The sequence below is a fragment of the Cynocephalus volans genome, chromosome 8 (genome assembly GCF_027409185.1).
Source record: "Cynocephalus volans isolate mCynVol1 chromosome 8, mCynVol1.pri, whole genome shotgun sequence".
Taxonomy (NCBI): domain Eukaryota; kingdom Metazoa; phylum Chordata; class Mammalia; order Dermoptera; family Cynocephalidae; genus Cynocephalus; species Cynocephalus volans.
Genome location: NC_084467.1, coordinates 60,106,192 through 60,131,559, shown reverse-complemented (window position 1 = coordinate 60,131,559; position 25,368 = coordinate 60,106,192). Strand labels below are relative to the sequence as shown.

General features: G+C 34.9%; 1 protein-coding gene across 2 annotated transcripts in view; it reads right to left on the bottom strand.

Moving 5' to 3' along the window:
- LRRC7 (leucine rich repeat containing 7) overlaps positions 1-25,368 on the bottom strand; it is a 422,920-nt gene that overhangs the window by 326,458 nt on the left and 71,094 nt on the right. For both annotated transcript variants that reach the window (XM_063104407.1, XM_063104408.1), the window contains exon 2: positions 16,986-17,188. In XM_063104407.1, coding sequence (XP_062960477.1) covers positions 16,986-17,188 — 203 coding nt within the window. The remainder of the gene's footprint in view (positions 1-16,985; positions 17,189-25,368) is intronic.

The following is a 25,368-nucleotide window of genomic DNA, read 5'->3' as shown; positions in this document are numbered from 1 at the left end:
CTATCTATTTATCCTTATTTTTTTCCAGATGCTCAAATACTCAGCAATCATATTTCCAAACCTAAAGCATATCAGATAAATGGCTAGGTCCACATTTTATGTAGAGGAACTCACTTCTGTGCCATGGGAAGATTGTTCTCTCAACATGATGTGCACCTGGCTTCTACAGGTATTCTTTTGTTACTCTCTTCAATTGAGTTCTGGTTTCCTGGATTCTATGCCTTCCTTCTTTTGGCTTGCTCCCACATTCTCTAGTAGAAACCTGGGGTTGCCTGTGACCCTTCCCCGAACATCAAGACATCAAACAGATGATTGAATCTAGTAAATTTGCCTCCTAAAAGCCTCTCCAATCTGTGTCCTTTGTTCCATCTTCAGGGTCACTACCCTGGGACAGGCCATCATTAGCTATTACAGATTCCTACAAGCTCCATGTAACTGGTCTTCTTGCTTCTGGGTTTACCCTTCTTTGTGCGGCCAGAACTATCTTTCTAAAGTACATACCTGGTCTTTCTTCTACCCAGATATACCTTTCAAGGAATTTCCACAGATTTGAAGGTAAATTCAAACTGCCTATCTTATAGCACAGAAGGTCCTTATAATTTCTCCATCTTCATTTTCCCCATTCTTTCTCTTGCATTATGCATTTAAACAATACTAGACATCTTTTAGTTCCTTAAATATGACTAACTCACATTCTCTGGAAGCACTGCTCAGTCCTCTTCTGGTGAATTCTCACTCATCCTTAAATCTTAGCTGCAATGACATTCCTCCGGGAGGATGCTCCATTGACTGTTTCCCATCCATCATGATAGACAACGTACTTGACTGCAATTACTTGTTCAGTATCTTTCATGGCTAAAGAGTGTATAAATCTGTTCAATTGCTTTTTTTGCCCGTGACTAGCAAAATATTGGGCACACAGTATATACTTAATTATTTTTTTTATTAAAAAATAATGAATATCCATATTGGGTTGCAAATTCAATTTTCTACAGTGCTAGACATGTAATTTCAATGTGGGAGCCAGCCTGGGTGAGACCTGTGGCAAACTAGATCGGCTCCATTTAAAGATCCCAGCTGCTACGCAGTTCCAGCTAACATTGTTACCACTGGAAAGTATGGACCCTACTATATCTTTCAATATTTTAAAAAGAGAATGCAGAAATCTCTACCTTTTATTTTGAAATGTAATATTTTATAAGCTGGCTACTAACTCATTTAAAAAGAAATAGGCTGGTCAAACAAAACATAGCTGTTTGTTTCTGATCTCTGGGTGAAAGTTTTATTTGCATTGCCAGTCCTGATATAATGAGGCTCATCTCAGACCTCTCACTGTCTTTTGGAATCTTTATGAGGATGCTGGCTTGATATCTCATATTTTGTATCTGAAACATAATTTGTCTTGCTTCTCTCCACAACAGCTCCTTTCAATATTTATTTTCATAGTATCATTTTCCCAGTTCTCTAGGATAAAAATCTTGTCATTCTTGATTCCACATTCTTGTTCTTTCAAAAGTCTGGTCAAATGCCAAATTCCTGAAGGTCTTCCCTGAGATTTGTAAAGTGAAGAATTCACCTTTGGTGAATTTTTTCACCTCATTGTGCTTCAGTGCCCTTAAATTTAAAATGAAGATAACAAAACCTATTTGTCAGGGTTGTTCTGAGGACAAAAGAGCTATTGCACATAGAATGCTCAGCACACAATAGATAATCAATAAGTATTTGTTGCAATTCCTGCCTTCCCCTCTTTACTTAACTTTCCGCCTGTTTTCTTTCTAATTTCTAGTGCTAATGCTATGGTCTAGGCATGTAAGCCAGCAGGACTTTAAGAGAACTTGCCTCTGGTATCTATTCTCAACTACCCACCATTTCAAGAAGAAACTTTAAAAAATATAGCTAATTCATACATTTAAGGTCCTCAATTCCTTTTATAAATGATATTCCTCTGTAACCTCAAATTTCATGTACCCACTCTCCCACTCTCTCAGCTCGTTGAAAGATTGCCTTTTCCTATCCTTTCAGTTCACTGATTTCTAGTATTTCTTTCACACATTAAGACCTCTATCATTTGAACCAAATTTCATCATCCATTATATCCCTCCAATCCTACCAACCATCTGTACCCATATTTTCTTCTTTCTCCCTCATTACAACAGATGAAGTGTGTCTATTCCTCTCAAAAGTGATACTTCATGCATTCTGTGAATCCCATGTATAACCTTTTGCTTTCAGAAGTTTGCTCCTATAATTATTTCATCAATTTTCTGCATCGAGTTTCTCCACCTTTGTTCTGATTTACTGTTATTAGTGCACAAAAGTACTTTCATGTCATTGACCTTAAAAAACAAAACTAAAGTAAATAAAATGTACCTTGACCTCAAACTTTTCTCTAGCTTGGCTTATTTCTCTGTGTTCCCTCACAGCATAACCTCTTAAGAGAGCTGTTTATATTCACCATTGTCTCTTTAATCTACTTCAATTGGGTTTTCACTCTACTACTCTTATCAAGGTCACCAATTACTTACATCCTAGCAAATAAAATGGTCCCTGTTCTGTCATTTCAGTTTATCTCAGTTTACATCCCCTCTTCTTAAATCATGACAACATATGCTTTCCTTTTATATCCTCAACAACCCTTTCTCTCCTCATTTTCTTTCTCTATCAATAGCAACTTTTTCTAAATTTCTTTTCAGGTCCAATTTCCTAACTCCCAAACCCATTCCATTTGAAAATTCTGTTAACATTACCTACAACAAAAAGTCTGAAACACTTCTTTTTTTCTCCACTACCATCAGTCTGGTCGAAGCCACCAACTTCTCACCTGAATAGCTTCAATAGCCTCTAATCTCTTTGCCTCTACTCTTGACCTGCCACAATATATTCCTACTGCAGCCAGAGTGGTTATTGTAAAATATAAGTCATTTCATGTCATTGTTTTCCTTAAAATCCTTCAATGGCCCCTCATGTCATTTAGAATAGAATCTTAAGGCCTATTCTAGGTTATCTGAACTTACATGATTTAGTTCACTCTCTCCCAACATCTCTCCCACCTACCTTTCCTACTGTCTCTTGTACACTCTTCTCTCCTTTACTACAGACCTGCTTTCTTTCTGTTCTTTGAATATGCCACACTCATTCCTACATTAGTGTGGCCTCTGCCTAGAATGCTTTTTTCCAGGATCATATCTTGCACAGTTGACCTCTAGTTATTATTCAGAACTTCAAAAAGGTCACTCTTTAGAGAAGTATTTACTGTCTTTTCAACCTAAAATAGCCTTCCGGAAATTCCCCTACTTTGTTTTTATCATGGCATTTACCACTACCTAACATTTTTTCCTTAAATTTTCTATTCATATTCTTCTTTTGCAGCAAGGTAAATTTCGTGAGAATAGGAATTTGTTGTTCTTGCTCAGTGTTGTATCTCTGGCATCTAGAACAGTGTCTGCACATAACTGGTACTCAAGATATGTTTGCTGAATGAACACACAAATCAATTGATATATTTTGCCTAAGATTTGTGTTTTTTAATATCATTTCCCAAAAATTGGCAGTAAAAAATCAGCAAGTGGGTTTGATCGGATTTTAATGAGATTTGATATTTGGGTAAAGGTTAGAAATAAGTGATGGCATGAATACGTCCACAGTTGAAAAACTTTAAAACAGTTCAAAAAATGGCTGTGGCACTACAGACATCCAAGTTTCTCATTGACACACATAATTAAGAGATGCTGACACTAAAAACTTTTTGTAGTAAAAAATTTTAATCAAAAATAGGAATCTAAGAAAAATTTATCTAATATTTTCTGCATATACACTATGTTTTTACTAATCTGTCCTTCATCTCACTGTTCCTTATACCTCTGGAGAGTACACCTACATTATTTATTTATTGGAAAAAAAGAACTGTTCATTTGAATGCCAGAATAATTGCTATAAAAGAACAGATTTGAAGAAAGATGCTTCAGGCAAGAGATTAAACAGTCAAATTTTGATTATTTATATATAACTTATACATATATATGAGAGTTTTTTTCTGGATGTGGTTTTATATCCTCTGAAAAATTCTATACTTTGTCACAGGAGGACAGCATAATGCCCCCTAGATACCTGAGAAGGAGCAAGAGAGTTGAAAAAGGCCATTTTTTTCACCTTTATTATTTTTAATTATTTTATTTTTTATTTTTTTGTGACCAGTAAGGGGATCATAACACTTGGCACCAGCCATCCCTATATAGGATCCGAACCCGCGGCCTTGGTACTACCAGCACCACTGAGCTCCCAGCGCTGCACTCTCCTGAGTGAGCCACGGGGTCGGCCCTTTTTCACCTTTATTTATAGGTGATCCTCCTTGGGATCTAAGGAGAGATCTCTATAGATATATATGGAGCTACCTATTTAAAGTGCCAAGGTTATGAACAATTCCAAGTTTATGGAAGACAAACACTTAAAGGGAATTATTGCCAAAGTGAAATTAAAAAATGAAGCAACTTTATTAAACAAGTAGCAGTTTTTATGTTCTACATTTGCAAACTTAGGTCATGTTTAATCTAGAGCAAAACATTTCATATTTCTTAATTGTGACAATTGTTTAATCAGCAAGTATAGTGATACAAGGAGTTTCTTTCACTTCAAAAAGATTCTTTTTAGTAGAATAAAAAAGCAAAATAATCAATGATCATTCAAGTTGTATAAACTAAAATCACAACTATAAATTATCATCTCAAAATTTGTCACATTAAAATCTTCCTTGATCTCATTAGACTTCTCACAAAACAAGCAAGTGTTCTTGATTTCAAATAACTCTATTTAAAGGTCTAACAAAAATATGACCTTGGACTAGTATATATTAAGTAGCAAATATCAATGAATGAAAAGTAGAATCAATAAAATTGAAGATATATGATAGGTAGTACATTGAAGGACAGACATGTTTTTAAAAAGCTTGTTGGCATCCATTCTCCTTATTTCCTTAGAACCTTCCTTTTAAGGGCATCTCATTTTGTATTTGTTGGAGATGCACCTGAAATTTGAATCTTGAACAAATGTCATGGCTACATGGGGGTCTTTGGAGGTCGATGTCCTCAGGATAGCAGCAGTATGTGGCTCAGACTGTCACTGTGTAGAAATCTAGAACTCTCTTGGTTCCTGTCCTTTTTCCATGTAAAATTCTGCAGGCTCCTATTAATCAGATATATTTCCAATAAATGTTCATCTTTACCTAAAATGGCCAGTTTGGTTTTTGTGGACTACAATAAAACAAAACAAAACAAAAACTGACTGACATAAATGTAAATCCATATTAAATACCAAATCTGTAGCCATTTGTTAACCAATTAAAAAGTTTTCTTTGTCGCTATTGTCGTTGCTGTAGTGCTGTATTTTTCTTTACTTTAAGAAGCAAAGCAACTTCATTAAATGAATCTGCTTCCTTATTAAAGTAAGCCATTTCTCCTAACTAAAGAGTTATGGATTACTTTTTAAAGTGCTTTCATATACTGTATACTATTCCCTCTTCACTGCATTCCTAGGAGATGGGCAGAAACAAATTTGTTAGCATCTACTGCAGATGAATAAGCTAAGGCTCAAGGGAGCTAAACAATATGTCTGAAGTCATATGACTAATTAATGGCAGAACTTGTGCTAAACCTAGGTTGTCTCTTACCAGAAGTCTTTACATTGTATAGTAGTACTTCTGGGATAATAACTAGTAACTATAGTCACTACACTTATACTCAGAATGCTTCTTTCTATTATTTATCATTTTTGTCTATTTAAAAAGAAGCTCAACTAGCCAATCACAAAACATTAAATTTGGAAGGAATTTTAGGGGATTTATTCCTTTCTCCATCTTGATACATGTAAAAGCATATTCTACGACATCTCTTCTTTGACTGCTTTTAGAGTCAGAGAACACATTCCTTTATTTGAGAAAACATTATATGGCAGCTCTAATAGAGGTGGTAGTGGTTGTGGTTCTTTTGTATAAGATAATGGGGAAAAGCTTCTAAGGTGATGTTTGATCAGAGACCTAACACAAAGTACATGAACTCTTGAAGGATCGAGGTAAATACTTGACGGATCAAGGCAGTAATGCTGGAAGCATAGTTCCTTTTCCAGGGAAGGCATGCCTTAATACTCTTTGTATACTCTGAGTTTCTAACAAGTGTTGGATGGATAGAAAGATGGATACAGGGAAACACCATCAACATATTGCAAAATTTTCTAAAACCTATAACTTTCTGGTAATACAATGGTCTGCCTTTTAAGTTGGTGATTTCTTCCATTAATAGTAATGTTCATGAAGAGTGTTGAACAACTGTTGTGAGAAAAATTACGAGTAGGCAATTCTGCACTGGGCGGAAAGTTGGACTAGTTGTTAGCTATGGGTTCTTGAAGAGCAGTGGTTCTTGCCAGTACTCACAGGACACAAAGCAAAACTTCTGCTCGGTTATCCACTGAGATTTTGATTTGATGCTACTGTAGCATAACTTCATATTTCCTGACTAATCCATAGTCTTTGGTAGAGTTTTGGATAGAACACTAACATGCCATGTGGCCTAAGGGAAGTCAATTAATTTTTTCAGTCTAGATTTACTTATTAGTAAAAATTGAAGGCTAAATTAAATAATCCCTAAAGTTGCATCTACTCAAAAATGATATAACATTGTTATTCTGTGGGTCAAGGAAATTCTCTGGGAAAAAAGTGGTATTATCACAAATGTGTTGGTGCAGCTGCGTAGGGTCAAAAACCTTCCCCTACAATGGGCAGGGGAATGTTTCCCAAGAAGCTGTCTTTGGAGAGTTCAAATACAGATAAAGTCAAGCCACAATATTTTGTGTTTAATAGTCAATACCTAGAACTACCCTAAGATGTTGCAAAATCTTACGTTTGTTTGATTAGGGGTAATTAACACAGAAATTTTACTTCAGCTGTGACAGGAGTTTAAAAAATCCCAATTATTGAATACTTTTATATTTGAGGTATTTCACTTAACATTTTTCTCACCCAATATTCTATCTATTTACCCACAGGAGATGGTGCTATTATTTCCCCAATTTTGCTGATGAAGAAACTAAGGCTTCCAGAAAACAACAGGAAAACTTTGAAAGTATGGTGCTTTAAATTGAGTCTCATTCTCTTTTACAATTGGTTCAATTGACTTCGTCTGTCAAATTCACTCTTCAAGTCTTTCAATTTTGGTCACATACTGGCTTTTCCAAAGTTATTTATATTCTCTCTCTCTCTCTCTCTCTCTCTAGTTCCTCTTCAGTTTCAAGAAGCGTTCTATAGTTTTTCTCTTTATTGCTTTTTTCACATTTGCCTTCCCACACCATTTTGTATATAATATGCACCTGCTAGGTTCTCTTACTCCGTCTGTAATTTTTAAGTTCTAAACCCCAAATAACAAGTAAAACAGTACTAAATTATAAGCTGTGTGGATTTCTATCACTGTGTGAAAGTCATGTCATTTGTATTTTTACCTTTTACAACAGAAGATTAAGCAACACAGATTGAACTAATCCTAATCAAAATACTTCCCATTCTTTCACATCTAATTTTGCATCTTTTCTGAAACACTCTTGACATACCTTCCCTGAAGCCAATAACCTTGACTTTTTGTTCTATGCTTGTTATATAGTAGAGATTTATGATTAGCTAGAATATACTTTGTATAAAATATCAGAGAACAAAGAATAAAAACATTTATAAAAAGGTAACTTATAATGTAATATCAAGAATATAAACGGTTGTCTTATTATTCAACAAATCTGAAATAAAATGGTAACGATACCAGAGGAATATAAAGAAAGCAATAAAATAAGATGGCAGACAAAAATACTTCATTTAATCTAATTGTGAAGATTTAAATCCTTAAAGAACTCCATACTTTGCCTACAAATCTTTAAAATCTTTACATATACTATTTGATTAAGAGCAACTTTTCCTCATGAAGCAATCATTTTATAGCAGTGTGTAGTGTTCATTGTGGTAGTCTTCCCAACAGTCCTTCTACCCCTTCTCTTTGGATTGCTGCCAGCAATCCTAGCTCCTCAGAGGTGTCCCATCATTATTTAACTCAGTCAGGGTAATACCATTTTTCTTGCCATAGTAGCTTATTCTGTAATCAAACAGCAATGGAATTGGATCAGCAATAAACATATGACACAAGTAAGGCCAATGAGAACTAAGGACAAGTTCGTTGAGGGATTCTGGAGGAGACACTTTTTATTTTCACAGAGTTTTCAGGAGTCAGATATTTCTCTTTTTGGTTGCTGTGGAAGTGAACTCTAGAACTGTTGCAGCTTTTCTGTCACCATGAGAGAAGCCCATCTCAGAAAAAAGTTGATTTCACACAAGGTGAATAAAAACAAACCAATTCTGGATCCTGTCCTGAGATGGACTTTCCACTTATGTGAGCCAATCAAGTCTATTTCTATTTAAAGTCAGTTTGGATTGGGATTTGGTTTTCTATTACATGAAACACACAATGAACCATAATTGATACATCAATACTTTTGTTTCTTAATTTCCTATTTTTCTAATAATGCACAAATATATCCATGTACTATTATGATCATATCTCAATGTCAGATCATTTAGATCATATCTCAATAAATCAGATACTTTAGAGGACACTAGTTTACAGAGCTGTTTTATGAAAATAACAAAATTGAATTTGGAAACTCACAGAAACCTTATGTGAAAGATATTTTAAATATATAAGGCATACCAATAATAAAGGATAATTAATAATCCCTCCTTAATTCTAATACATTGGGAAAATATATTAAGTCTTTGGTACATTTATATTATTTTTGTTTATTGTTAATCTGTTGTTTTAACTAACCAAACAGACAAAATATCTTAAGATTTCTCTTCTAAGCCTATTTAGGCTCTTAGTGAATTACATGATTTATAAGACTCTTCAATGACATCGTCTGACTAATGAATTTGGTCAAACAAATCTATGTGACTTTCAAGACCTTTCATAATCTGAATAGGGTCCTCCCTACTCCCCTACATACAGTCAGCACTCACCAACATGCAGCTGCAGTTCCAGACTCTTCCCAACTCTGTTCCCTCTCCCCTTCTCCCCATATATACATTCTTAATTTTTGCATTGGTGCTTTTTGGTCAAGCCTTTCCCTTACTTCTCCAAAATGAAACTCTTCTCTATACATAAGCTCTACCACAGTATTTGGTTCTTTGGCTCTGATTATACATTGCTGAGCATTCGACTCTAATGCTTCAGTTTTTCTTTGTAATTAGGTTGTTAGATTCTCAAGAGCGGGGACTGAGATTTATTTCACTTGTAACCACCCTAAAGCCTCATGTACTGTGTAGTAGAGTAGATATTAAATAAATATTTGCTTGATTAATTAACCATGTTTTTACTATTAATCTTACAAAATCTGTTGCATGGATCTAGGAAAAGATTTTAAATGAGTAGATTGGCCTAGGGTTGCTAGATTTAGCAAATAAAAATATAGGATGTCTAGCTAGATTTGAATTTCATGTAAATAAAAAACTCTTTTTTTAGTATAAATGTATCCCATGCAATATCTGAGATATAATTACAGTAAAAAGTTCTCTGCTTTTTAATCTAAAATTCAAATTTAATTGCTGGTCCTCTGCTTCATCTGGCAATCCTAGATTGTTCTGACCTGAAAAATATACTTGTGCTTATTTTTCTAAATTACAGTTAAATACATTTGTCACTTATTTAACCTTATATGGTTTTGCTCATCAAGTCCTATAGCACATGAAGTTCTCTGCATCAGTGACAACAGATAGACTGAGTATCCATTCTGTGAAAAACACCATGCATGTCTGTGTACAGAGAGGAAAAGAGGAATAAAGTGCTTCCCTGCCCTCAAGTAGTTCCTCGTTTGGTGAAAGAGACAATTCATTCCAGTTCAGCCTCTACTTGAGGTACAATCCTGGTGCTAATCCACATTACCAACAATTTTTTTAGGCCTGACACATCCCTCCCGAGGGAAGATCCAAGATGACACTAAACACTTAGGCTGTCAAAAATAAAGTAATTGTTTTTGAAGTATGTATTAAATAGTATCCAGTTTAGTGTTATGTAAACACCATAATTCATAATCCTAAATGAAAACAGTTATGTTATGAAATGAAAACAATTATTCATAATTTATTTTGATTGGTACATTGAAATATCAGATTTTGATAATGAAGTCCAACTTTTTATTGTGGAAGATTCTTTTTCTGGTTACTGGATATTTAATACATTTTTTTTTTTTTTAGCCTAAGCAGTAGGTTAGGATCAACTGTTTTAACTGGCATACATTTTGTTTTGTTTTGTTTTTTTGGCAGCTTGCTGGCAAAGGGATCCTAACCTTTGATCTTGGTGTTATAACACTACACTCTAACCAACTGAGCTAATTGGCTAGCCCCTGGTTTAGTTTTTGAACCTTTCTGCTATGGGGCCTTGGTCTGCTTTGGCTAATCTCTTATCATCCAATCTTTTCTGTCGCAGAGAACAAGGTCACAGGAGACTTGGTTTTCTTAGCATAGCACAATGTTATAATGGCAGTGTGTGTCTGTGTGTGTGTGCACACATGTGTGTGTGAACAAAGTTTGATAGTTAATATTTCAGTAAACTATTTTTACTAGCTATATTATACATAAATTCAGTGATATTTGTAATAATCAAATATATAAAATCAAGGACCAAAAGCATGTTTTTCATGATAGTATTAACTGTGCACGTGTGTGTGTGTGTGTGTGTGTGTGTGTGTGTGTGTAAATGCATTTCTTAGACTTAGAAAATATAATTCAAGGTTTTAAAATAAGTTAATATACAACATACAAGGGTACTTTAAAAAGTTCATGGAAAAATTCATATTATCTTTTAATTCTATTTTTCCATGAACTTTTTGAAGTACCCTTGTATAAATTTTCAGTTCAAGAAAAGAGTGTCATATTTTTCCTTATTTTTCTAAACATAAGCTATTGATCTCAACCCTCCAATCTGTGTTTTTGTGGAGACCATTTTAAATTAAACTAACAGGCATAATTCATAAAATTATTATTTCCATGAAGTTTAATCTGTCATTCATGCAGCACATAAAGTTACAAATGAAATGGTATTAAAAGGTAATGAGAATACTGGAGGAAGTTATTATCAATTTCAATGATATGTCAATTACCTACAAAGAAGTCTATAGTTAACATTATCAAGGGAGAAGCATGCATTGGGTTCTGGGCAGGAGCTGTGGGCAACCCCCATCCCCTAGCAGAAGGCAGGAGAATACTGAAAATATCACTTCCACATGAGTGGCCCACCACAGCTGCTACCACAGCCACAGCTGCTAGAAAAGTGGCTTGCTGCCACAGTAGTAGTCACAGCCACCAGGCAGGTGGCCTGAAAGCCACTTGACTGCATTGACAAAAGGAGATTTACCAGTGGAGACCAGAAAAAGAAGAGAAAGTCTCTTTCCACAGAGCCCACTCCAGAGTAAAGAAGAACTAACTGCTCCACCAGATGACCAGACATCAACGTAGAAATACTATAAATATAAAAATCCAAGAAAATATGACACCAACAAAAGAATACAATAATTCTCAAATACCAGACCCTATAGAGCAGGAAACCCTTGAAAGGACTGAAAAGAAATTCTGGGCAATAGTCCTCAGGAAACTGGATGAGATATGAAAAGACTAAGTTAGGCAAAATAATGAAATGAGGGGGGAAAAAAAAACAGGATATGAAGGAAGAAATTTGCAAAGAGATTAATATCTCAAAAAAGAGTGCAGCAGAACTCATGGAACTGAAGGAGTTATTCAACAACAACAACAACAACAACAACAACAACAACAACAACAACAACAACAACAACAAAAATAAAACCAAAAGAACAACAAACAAACAAAAAAAAGCTGAGAGCTTAAGCAGCAGACTACAACAAGCAGAAGAAAGAATTTTTGATCCCAAAGATAGTCTGTTCAAAGTAACCCAGGTGGACAAAAAAAGGAAAAAAAAGAATTTTTTAAAAATGAAGAAGATCTAAGAGAGCTAGCAGACAACAATGCACAAACATTAGAATCATGCATGTTCCAGAAAGGGAGGAGAAAGGAAAAGAAATTGAAAACCTAGTCAAAAAAATAATAGCAGAAAATTTCCCAGGTATAAGGAGACAAGTGGACCTTCAGAACCAGGAGGTTCAAAGACTCCCAAATAGATTCAATCCAAAAAAATCCTCTCTGAGACACCTTATAGTTAAATTGGCAAAACTCAAAGACAAAGAATCCTAAAAGCAGCAAGAGAAAAGTATCAAATCACCTATAAGGGAGTCCCTATCAGAGTAAGACTTTTTAACAGAAACTCTACAGGCCAGAAAAAAAATGTGATGATATAGTCAAAGTACTAAAAGAAAAAAAATTGCCAGCCAAGAATACTATGCCCTGAAAGGCTATCCTTCAGAAATGATGGAGAGATAGTGTATTTCTCAGACAAACAAAAGCTGCAGAAGCTCACCACACATTACCAGCCCTGAAAGCAATGCTCAAAGGAGTCCTACATCTGGAATTCAAAATACAGTAACCACTACCACAAATACACAAGAAAGAACAAAACCCACTGATAGAACAAAAATGCAAGTGAGAAAAAAAAGAAATTAAATCTTACCACCTCAAAAAACCAACAAACATTGAAGACAAACAATAAAAGTGGAAGAAAGGAAGAAAATATATTTAAAATATCCAAATGGAAATTGATAAAATGCCAGAAGTGCGACAATACCTTTCAGTAAAAGCCCTAAATATAAATAAATTAAACTCCCCACTTGAAAGACATAGACTGATTGGTTAAAAAGGTAGACCCTATGATATGCTGTCTTCAGGAGACTCACTTCACTTTTAAAGACACACACAGACTAATAGCGAAGGGATGGAAAAAGATATACCATACAAATGGAAATCAAAAACAAGCAGGAGTAGCTATTCTAATATTGGATAAAATAGACTTTAAACCAAAAACCACAGGAAGAGATAAGATCATTATGTAATGATAAAGGAATCTATCCAGTGAGAAGACATAACAATCATAAATATATATGCACCCATTACTGGAGCATCCAAATATATAAAGCAAACACTATTAGGCATAAAGAGAAAAGCAGACACCAAAACAATAATAGTGGGGCCCCTCAACAAGCCTCTCTTAGCACTCAGCAGAAAATGAAGGCAACAAATGAACAGAGAAACATAGGATTTAAATGACACTTTAGATCAACTGGACCTGGCAAATATCTACAGAGTATTTCATCCAACAATTACATAATAAACATTCCTTTCATCAGTACATGGAATATTCTCCAGGATAGACCATATATTAGGTCAAAAATCAAGTCTCAATAAATTTTAAGAAATTTAAATTATTTCAAGTTTCTTCTTAGACCACAATGGATTAAACTAGAAATCAATAATAAGCAGAACTCAGGAAACAATACAAATACATGGAAATTAAACAAAAGCTCTTGAATGACCTATGGGTCCAAGATTAAATTAAACAGCAAATGAAAAAATTTATTGAAACTAATGAAAATAAGGACACATCACACCAAAACCTGTGGGATACTGCAAAAGCAGTACTAAGAGGGAATTTTATTGCAATAAATGCTTACACCAAAAGAATAGAAAGATTTCAAATGAACAACCTAATGCTACACCTCGAAGAACTAGAAAACAAGAATAATCCAATCCCCAAATTAGTAGATGGAAAGAGATAATATTAGAGCAGAACTAAATGAAGTAGAGACCCCAAAATGATACAAAAGAACAACAAAACAAAAAGCTGTTTTTCTGAGAAGATAAACAAAATAGACAAGCCATTAGTTAGGCTAACTAAAAAAACAAGCAAGAAGAGCCATACAAATAAAATCAGAAATGAAATAGGAGACATTACAACCAATACCACAGAAATACAAAGAATCATTAGAGACTATTGTAAATATGTGCCAACAATTTGGAAAGCCTAGAGAAAATGGCCAAATTTCCAGACATATGCAAACTACTAAGACTGAACAAAGAAATAGAAAACCTGAACAGACCAATAACAAACAATGAGGTTGAAACAGTAATCAACAATCTCCCAACAAAGAAATGCCCAGGACCAGGTGGAGTTACTGCTGAATTCTACCAAACCTTTAAAGAGGAATTAATACCTATTTTCTTGAAACTATTCCAAAAAATTAAAACTGAGGCCATTCTCCCAAACTCATTCTATGAGGCCAGCATCTCCCTGATACCAAAACCAGACAAAGATACAACAAAAAAAGAAAACAACAAACCAGTATCTCATGTACATAGATACAAAACTTCTCAACCAAATGTTAGCAATCAGAATATAGCAACACATCAAAAAAATTAATACCATAATCAAGTGGGATTCATTCTAAGGATGCAAGGATGGTTCAACATATGCAAATCAATAAATGTGATACACCACATCAACAAAATCAAGGAAAAGACTATATGAATATCTCAATAGATGCAGAGCAAGCATTTGACAAAATTCAACAACCTTCATGATAAAGGCTCTCAGAAAATTAGGTACAGAAGGAAAGTATCTCAACACAATAAAAGCCATGTATGACAAATCCACTGCCAATATCACCCTGAATGGGAAAAAGCTGAAAGCTTTTCTCTTAAGAACAGGAACAAGACAGGGATGCCCACTTTCACCAAAACTATTTCACATAGTTTTGGAAGTACTAGCCAGAGCAATCAGGCAAGAGAAAGAAATAAAGGACATCCAGATTGGAAAAGACAAAATCAAAGTGTCCCTGTTTGCAGATGACATGATCCTATATATAGAGAAACCTAAAGACTTTCCTAAAAAACTCTTAGAGCTGATAAACCACTTCAGTAAAGTTGCAGGATACAAAATCAACACAGAAAAATCAGTAGCATTTTCACACACCAATAATGAGCTAACAGTAAAAGAAATCAAGAAAGCAAGCCCATTTACCATAGCCATCAAAACAAACAAAAAAAAGCCCTAGGAATCCATTTAACCAAGGAGGTGAAAGATCTCTACAATGAGAACCACAAATCACTGCTGAAGAAATGAAAGAGTACACAAAATGATGGAAAGACATTCCATGCTCTTGGATTAGAAGAATTAACATTGTGAAAATGTCCACACTACCAAAAGTGATCTACAAATTCAGTGCAATCCCAATCAAAATACCAATGGCCTTCTTCACAGAAATAAAAAAAAAAATCCTAATATTCATATGGAACAACAAAAGAACCCTAAGAGCCAAAGCAATCCTTAGTAAAAAATAAATAAATAAATAAATATAAAGCCAGAGGCATAACACTACCTGACTTCAAATCACACTACAAAACTATAGTAAACAAAACAGCATGGTACTGGCATGAAAACAGATACTCAGACCAATGGAACAGAATAGAGAATCCAGAAATCAACCCACATACTTACAGCCAACTGATATTTGACAAGGGCAATAGGAGCATACATTGGGGAAAGGACTGCCTTTTCAATAAGTGGTGCTGGGAAAACTAGACATTCATTTGTAGAAGAATGAAACTAGACCTTTACCTCTCACCATATACCAAAATCAACTCAAAATGGATTAAACACTTATATAAGACCTGCAACTGTAAAACTGCTAAAAGAAAAACAGAGTAGGAACACTTCACAAAATAGGAATGGGCAAGGATATTATGAACAAGATCACAAAAACACAGGAAACAAAAGAAAAAAATAAAGAAATGGAATTATATCAAACTGAAAAGCTTCTGCACAGCAAAATAAACAGTTTTAGAGCAAAAAGACAACTTACAGAATGGGAGAAAACATTTGAAAACTATGCATCTTACAAGGGATTTATATCCACAATATAGAAGGAAGTCAAACAACTTAACAGTAAACAAACAAGTAACCTGATTAAAAAATGGGCAAAGGAGCTATACCGGTATTTCTCAAAGGAAGATATACAAATGGCCAATGGACACGTGAAAAAATGTTCAAAATCACTAAGCATTGGAGAAATGCAAATCAAAACCATATTGAAATATTGTCTTACCCCAGTTAGACTGGCCAGTATCAAAAGACTGAGAATAACAATTGCTGGTGAGGATGTGGAGAAAGTGGACCCTCCTACACTGTTGCTGGGACTATAAATTAGTGCAGCCATTACGGAAAACAGTATTGAGGTTCCTCAAACAACTACAGATAGAACTTCCATAGGATCCTTCAATCCCATTGCTGGATGTATAACCAAAGGAATGGAAATCATCATGTTTAAGGGATACCTGCACTCCCATGTTCATTGCAGCTCTATTTACAATAGTTACAAGAGTTGGAACCAATGTATATGTCCATTAATGGATGACTGGATAAGGAAAATGTGGTATATGTGCACAATGGAATACTACTCTGCTGTAAAAAGGAATGAAATTCTGCCATTTGCAGCAACATGGATGAACGTATTGAAAATCACATTAAGTGAAATAAGCCAGACACAGAAAAAGCAATACCACGTCCTACTCACAAGTGGGTGCTGAAAAAAAAAAAAAAAAAAAAAAAAAAAAGCAGAAAAAGAAAGAAAGAAGGATTCAGTGAGCACAATAATTGCTTGAACTTTCAGGAGAGAGTGGAACTGAGGCTGCCAGAGTGCCAGAGGTGGGAAAGTGGGAGGGGGAGGGAGAGTTAGAGAGAAATTGGTAAAGGGCCAGAAAAAAAAAAAAAAAAAAAGAACGTTTATTTTGTATAATAAAAAATTTTAAAAAAGGAAAACAAAAAATAGCTTTGCCTTTTTATTTACCATTAGTAGATGTGATCATAACAGATATTTGTCACCCAGAAGCTCCTTATATAATAAACATGTATTAGGTTCGAAGAAAAAAAAAATCTATCATTCTGCCAAATCTTTGAAATTTATGAGATATTCATTTACAGTGAATATTTGAGGTTGTCAAAAATTACCTTGGGTAGCTCTTCAATTTGATTGGCATCTAGATAAAGCTCCTCCAATGTCCGTTCAAAGTTAAAGACCTCCTTCGGCACCTGCTGAAGGCTGCAGTGGGAGTAATCTAAGACTGAGATGATTTCTTCTTCACCTCGGAAACATCGGCACGGCACCAGACGGCCGATGATCTTCCGTTTGGTGGTCATCTCCAGGCACTGCACTGCAGAGAGAAAAAAAATCTGCTAAGTAAATTGTCCTTGGAAGGTATTCTTGTAATATTTGCAGCTTATAAATCTAATTTTTGTTACACATTTTATAAATCTCTAATGTTTTAAAGTGTATATAGAACACACACATGCATTATATCTTTGAATCCTTAAACAGCTCTGCAAGATATGTAAGACAGGTCTTATTCTCATTTAACAAATTAAAAAATATGGACTCAGAGAGGTTAAGAGAACTATCATGGCACAGCTTTGGAAAGGCAGAATTGGACCAGAACACAATCCTGACTAAGTTCAATGCTACTTTCATGCTTTACACTCTCACTTGAAGTATGGGTCTATAATATGTTTTTTAACTTCACACAAATTACAGAGTATAAGAAAAACTTTCAGAATTTGTCGAAAAAGACATTTCTTCCATTTCTGCAAAAAATATTCTAGTTTCATCTCCAAAGTTTATGCTGTCCTGTTTTGATCCACGATTTCATTCCATCAGTGAACAAATTATTGAATAATGGCTATGTTCCAGGCACTGGTCTAGATACTGGGGATATAGTGGTGAATTGAACAAAGACTCTGTTTTCATTAAGTTTATGCTCTATTGGAACTACAGATTAGAATTGTATTGGTTATTCACTTCAGAATAAGGGCCTATGTTTATATATTCTATGATTTTGATGAGAGAAAACAACTTGTAATCATGGTAGAAATTCCTGTGACATCCCTGACACATCTTTTCTCTATTCCGCTGGGTTAAACTGGCCAAATGCCATGAAATCTTGACAGACTTGTATCATGGCACCTTTAACACTTGATATTCAATCTATTTTTCATTTCATTTTCTCTTAGACTGTAAGCCTCCTAACAGCAGGGATTGAGTTTTGTTCATCTTCATATTTGTCTTTGTGTTTGACATACAGCAGATATTCAGTAACAACTGTATAATGAACAAATAATTGCATTGATGAATAAATAAATATGTTTGGGACTCCCCTTTCGATCACCATCAACTACTGATAATTTGCTAGAAAAATTTCTCATTCTAACTAAAAGGTCACTATCTCTGTAAACATTTTTCAAGGAAAAATGAACAGCGTCTCCTCTGAGTTCCTACAGCGCTAATGACATTGCTTCCCAATTGTGTGTGCTATTTTCCCACGGATGAGGCAAGTTCTTTCATGAGATGGCATCTTACTTATTCTTAAATTCACAGTAAACAATGTAGTTTGCCAATGACAGGATTAATGTGGAATGAACATTGACTTGAAACTTGCATTTAAATTTATTAATTTATTTTGACTTGAGCAACACAAATGTATCGCTAAAACAGAAATTAGTGATAGTTCGTAAAAAAAAATAGCATTTTGTTTTTTAAATTGCTTATGTTAAGTCAAATTTGGAGGCAACCAAGTAGAATATGCTGAAGAGCTGTTGGATGTTCAGCCCAAAGCCATTCTTATTCCTCTTTTAGCATCTGAAATTAATAAAAAGATATTCTGAGGACAAGTTGAACACTCATGGTTGTTTGCACATGGTAATCTGCAGAAGGCTGACTAAAAAAAATTTAAAAGATGACCTTTCTTCTCTGTTACTTTCTATCTCTCAAACTCCTATTGTTATTTCTGGGATCCTGAAAAACACAAGATTTTGTAACGATGGTTTTACTTGGCCTTACTTGAAATTCTTGGTTGTAGGATTGGTGCCTTTATGTCTCTACTTGGGATCTAGCACATGTTAGGAATCCAATATATGCACCTAGTAAATATCTGACATGTATTTGACACCTTGTAAATGTTTGTTGTGGTTATTGCAGTTGTAAATGTAAGCGATGATAGCTTATACTATGGTAATAGCAGTGAACATGGAGAGAAGTGACGGATTGGGAAGATATTTAAGAAGCAGAATTCAGAGAGCCTGTGATGGATTAGATGGGAGTTTGAAAAAAGAAGGCTATGGGGGGGAGGGAGGTGTCTTGAAAGATTCCCAGGTTTTTAATTTGAGTAGTTATTAGCCATATTGACCACCAAGCAGTGATGCCATAGAGCTGACCCAAGACATATACTCTGTCTTCTTCTATGACTCACAGATGAGTGATGAATCACTTGTTCATGCTTCTTGCTGCCCAAAGTCTCTTACTCATCCTTTTGTGCTGGACCATGTGAATATCTCTTGATATGTGTTTCTTGCTGCCATTGCACATTTTAAATTGTAAATCAAGAGGAAAAAAGAGAATCTTGAGGCCTATACCTGAACCATTTGGCTAGTGTCCACTGTCCACCAAAACTTTTGGAATTTAATTCACTTAGGATTGCTTTCCCTCTCATGAACTCAAAATGTAAGCTCTTCTACTCATATTTTCTATCTCTCCTCTCATCCGCACAATGTGCTGAACTATTCCCCTGGCCCAACTCCTCTCTCCTCTACTTCCTCTGAATTCATAGGTTGTACCTTAGACAATGATCAACAACTTCACTGAAGCTCAACCTCTACTATGAATGTTCCCCACTCTCCTCCTCATAGACTCAAGTAAAATTTGGTACTCTCCTGAGGTCACCATTTATTACTTGTCTGAGAGCCTTTAAAAGTGGAGCATGCTGCTTTTTTTTCATATCACATGCTAATTAATCCACTTCTTGGTTAGAAAGTCTGGAGTGGTTACTCTTCTAGACCTGATAAATAGCTGCCCTCCTGGAATTTCTCTTCACTATCATGCTGTGAAATTTGCATTTCTTTCCTCTGTTACATCTCCTATTTTATGGGTCCCATGACTTTTTCTTCTAGATCTATTCCTTCAGTTTGGTAAAATACAATGTCCATTCACTTGTTGAGAAAGGATTTATGGTATAGACATTTTTTGAGAGCTTGATGTTTGAAAATAGCCTTATTTTACCCACAGACAATTGAATGTTTGGCTGGATATAGACTTCTAGGACAGAAACACTTTTCCTTCATAAATTTGAAGGGACTTTCTATTTATTATATTTTCTAGTTTCTAAGGGAACCAAGTCCATTCCTATTCAAAATCCCATTTCACACTCACCTTCCCCTCCACCAGAAAAATTTTAAAATTTTATTTTATTTTCAGTCTTAAAAGTTCATGACAATATGCTTTGGGTTTTTTTGTTGTTGTTGTTGTTTGTTTGTTTTTTAAAAATCTATTGTACTGGGTACATGATGGGCCCTTTCACTCTGGAAGTATGTATCCTGCAATTCTGTTAGATTTTCTGTTATTGTTTAATTGGTACTTAATTGCTCATTTCTTTTTCTTTATTTCAAATTTTTTTTCTCTTTTCTGCAATTAGTGAAATGAAGGACTATTCCTTAGATTTATGTATAATTTAATCATTTTTTTCTCTTGTAATTTCCATGTCTTTATCTTTTTATTCTTTTTTCTGGGAGATTTTCTCAACTATATCTTCTAAATCCATGTATTAAATTATCTCGTATGTGATAGCATACTTTTGCTTTACAAGAATTATGTGTTTCCTGAGTGCTCCCTGTTTCAGCATGCCATACCATTTTGATTTGTCTCAAAAGATATTAACTATAGCCTTTTTGTCTTTTTCTCCCTGTTCTCTGTATTATTTCTGAGCTCTATTTCCTGTTTCTTTCTTTCGGTCGTCATCTTTCATGATAGAGATTTTCCACAAATATCTGGTGATTCCTGGTTGTCCTTCAATATTGAAGAGTGAAGCTCTAAAAAGCTAGTGGGAAACCATGTATGCATGATAGGTTTCACTGCAGAATGATCTGGCAGCAAGCCAAAGAATATTCTGAAAAAACATTCTGGAGAATATTTTGGTCTTCCATCTAGGGGATAGCCATGTTACTTTTTATATAGAGACTTTCAGCCAATTTTCCTATTTTTAGCACTAAGTCTCTTCAGTGTCTTGCCTGGTACCTGGTGTTTCCAAGATTCTAAGGAGGCATGTGGAGTAAAATCAAACTTTATATCTCTTTGTGGGCAATTTATATTAAAGTTATCTTTTGCAATGTAGATATATATAAACTACATCTTTTTTCCATGTCTTCTAAAAATGTGTTGAAGTTTCTTATGTGCTGATGTTTCCTCTTCTATTTCCTTTATCCTGTAAGTATTGGTATATTTAAATTCTTTTTAGTTTTGTGGAGTCTTGGTTGTAAGAATAGATAAATTAGGAAGGTGAGAGATTAACTTCCATGTTTAAAAGAAGTTTTTTTTTTTTTTTCTTAATCCCTTTATCCTTTTAATCCTTTCTTAGTTGACCTACTAGCAAGTAGCTCTGTTAAGGGCACAGAACTACATCCTCCTTTGGGAAACACTCTCTTCCTCTAGCTCCCCTGAGGTCATACTCTTATGACATTTATTCTTATACTTTGGTTCCTCCCTATCAGTCCTCTGAGAAGGTGTCACTTTCTCCAGACCCTGAGATTTATAGCATTAGAATTTTCCCCTAGGCCTGCTGCCCTTCTAATTGTACACTCTTTTTTGTGTGTGTTTTAAATAATCTTGTTCACCTTTCCCAACTCTCTCACTTCATTTAACATAAATTAAATGGTAAGCGGATGGCTGTAAAATTTTTTTATCTATAACTCAGATTTATTTCCCTCATCATTTCCACTTTATATTTTATGGGCATCTCAAACACAACATGTTCAAAATTGAAATGACGCTCTTGAGAGGGAGATAGCACATCATCATTATCAGGAGCTTAGACTGAAGCCAACTCTCTGGCTATATGACCCTGGACATTATTTTACCTTTATCAGTTTTCTTGTCTGTAAAATAATAGAGTACATAAAAAGCACTTAGAATTGTATCTTCAAGTTTTAAGCATTCACCAAGTGTTACCAATTACTGTTCCATCCAAACTTCCCATTCTCAGTGAACAGCAGTGCCGCTCACCTAGTTTCTCAAGACAGAAACTTGGCATTGTTTTTGACTCGTCCGATTCCCAATCACCAAGTCCTAACCATTAAATAACCTAAACATTTCCTGAGCCAAGCCTGTTTTTCTTCACCTCAACTGTCCATCTACCTTGTTCAAACTATTACCATCTCTTCCATTTGTATTTGTGTGTCTCTTTCTATTGTTCTCCTTCCACAGTGCAGCTGGAATGACCTTTTGAAAACACAAATATGATTTTGTTATCCTCTTGCTGCAAATACGTCAATGTCTCCTCTCTGTCCTCAAGGTAAAGCCCAAGACTTTTGCTGTGGCTTACCAAGTATGATATGCTCCTATTGCCTGACTCCCACCTTCCACATTCACACCCAACCCTCTGCCCAGTCTGCCTCATACCACTCATCTCAATGCTTTCTGTGTTCTTTGCATTCATGGCTTCTTTTGCATCCCTAATATTACATGATCTTTCCTATACTAGGGCCTTCAGAACAATGGCTGCCTCTGCAGAAGGCACAAAGATCTATCTTGTTCACTAGACTGAAATCTCTGTAAGGATAGAGGCCATGTTTAGCCTGTTCAACATAGTATATTTCTGGTAACTTGTATAGTATCTGGTTCAGAGTAGATACATTAAAACATTAACTGTATAAGCAAATGAATATGGGAACTAAAGATGATTATAATTACTTTGAATTGTACAGTCCTTGCAAAAATTTTAAACCAATTTACAATCTATACCTTGTTTTTTTGTTTATGAGAAATAGGCAGTTAATATATAATTTTCCACATTTTAATGATAAACTGATTAAAGTTTAGTGAGTCTGAGATGTGCGTAGTCACACACAGAATAATTAGTAGACCCGGGCTTGGACCTCATTTCTCCTTACCCCAAAGCCATTGATTTTTTTCATTAGCAGACTCTGCATTACCTTGGCAATGATATATCTAGATCAGCATATGAGATTTCACAAATACATTAATTTATCAGCAGTTTTCTCTCTCTGTCTCTCTCTCACACAAACCATACACACACACATACGCACACAGACATTTGACAGTGATTAGCACATAGAATACTTTATAGGTACAGAACAGAATGAGGAGTTAGCAGTGAGGGAAATAACATTGCTCTCTTACCCAGTTATCAGTTTTTGAGATTTTTTGAATGTGAAGAGGATGGGAATAGGTAAGGCAGGATGGAGAAAGTGTTTTAGAAACTGAATAGAGTACAATACATAAGAAAGCACGAATATGTTACATACATGATATATGAATGTAACACATATTTGCTTTTTTAAATATGATCTCTTCCCAGTTTACATCAGAGACACATAGCTTCACACCCAGTGTTTGGACTTTGATTCGGTGGCAATCTGATTTCCTGTGTTACCACATATCCTCACACATCCAAAAGAGGAATTCTTAGATTCTCAGTTTTTCAAAGGGATTGAAAAAGACAAAGGGAAAACAGATATTCATTTTTATTAAAGCCCTTCCAGTAAATTCCTTGAAAGCAAATATAAGAGCATCCTTTTCTGGATTCTCTTAACACTGCATTGATTCTCTTCTCTCTTGAAACATATTTTTCCCCAATATAAATTGAATACCTAAAGAGTTTTTTTCTTTTTCTACAACCATGGTGTGCAGTCAACAGCCTCCCTTTCAATACTTTCCCACAGAGTCAAATGTACTTGAACAGCAGGGCTTGCTGGCATGGCCTAACCTAGGTGAAGTAACATGAAGACTTATCTTGCTATATTCTTCAATCCTTTCCTATTGATAATTTAAACCAAAGAGAATTTCAACCACTCGAGAATTATGCCTGCAGCAGTTGACTCAAACAATGAGTATATGTATCAAAACACCTGACTTTCGCTACCTTTGCATTCTCTAGAACTTTAGACCAATGTCTGTTCATGTTATCCTTGCCTAACATTCCATACCTGGAAAGATAAAGGGTCAAAGGAAAGTTCAATCTTTCCAAGATTTCTTGTGACAAATGTTCTGGCTGTCCTCATTAGTTGGCACAGTCTTGCATTTTTCAAAGGACAAATGTTTCTAATGCGTTCACTGAGAACCGTTTTTCCTCACTAAGTGTGCCATAGGGATATGGAAGCCTGCCAAGCTTTCTCTGTGTCCTACTTCAAGAAACATCTTTAATACTATTACCGAACCTCAAGTACCTTTCTGAAAGCCCATTATCAAGACAACATACATGGTGATTCTGGAACTCTAAGAACAGAATCTGAGGTTTGTTCATTTGTTTGTTTGACTGTTGAAATGATCACATTTCAAAATTACTCAGATCTCATGAATTTGTTTTCATCTTATCATCACAATACATGAAAGCCTGCAATAGCTGTATGTGGTCTGATCTGCTATCAATACAAGGAACCCAGTTTGTCCTCCCCAGGATCAATGGATGATTACCGGAGGAAACCTCTTTCCTGTTTTTAATGCTGATGTTATCATATCAAGAAGGAACTCACCATGCCTGGTACCAAGAAAGAGATTACTCAATATTTCTAAGTTCTACCTTCAACAAATTACTTCATGTAAGAATGCAATCCATTTGTTCTTCTCTCTACAGTCTTCCTGGAACTTTTCATCTACTGACTTCAGAGAAGAGCCCCATTCTGTGAATGATTCCTAATATCAACCATCATCCCTGATTTTGCTTCTAACTGCTTAATGAGCTGCCAAATTTAAATAAAACTCAACTTGTCTAGAGTAGAACTTGGAAATATTTACTAAGCTCCTACTCTGCTAGGCACTGTCCTTTCTTTCTTGATTTCTTTTTGCTTTCTTTCTTTTTTTTTTTTTTGATTGGTTGTGCTTTTATTTTCTTAATTCGGTAGCTTGGAATCATCTTTTTACTGCTCCTTCTTTCTTTCCTTCAGTCAATCTAGTTCAGACCCTTATCTTCTCCCAGCAGTACTGCCAAAAGGAATTCTATACAAAAATACACTATTTCTATACCTTTCCTATACAATTCTCTAATCTGCAAATATTTGTTAAATGCCTACTATGTGCTAGGTACTTGTTTATATACTGGGAAACACCACTGAGTAAAAGAATTATAGTACCCGCTTTAATGAGTTTACAGGATAATGAGGGAGAAGAATAATGAATACAATATGCAAAAAACCCCATAATTGTACATTTTGATAATTTCTGTAAAAGAAAATATTAGAGTTTTATCCTTTTAATATAATGACACATACATTTAATATATTTATTTACTTCCTAAAATGCATGTTCATTGTTCAGTTTTAAAAGCTTTACTGAGTC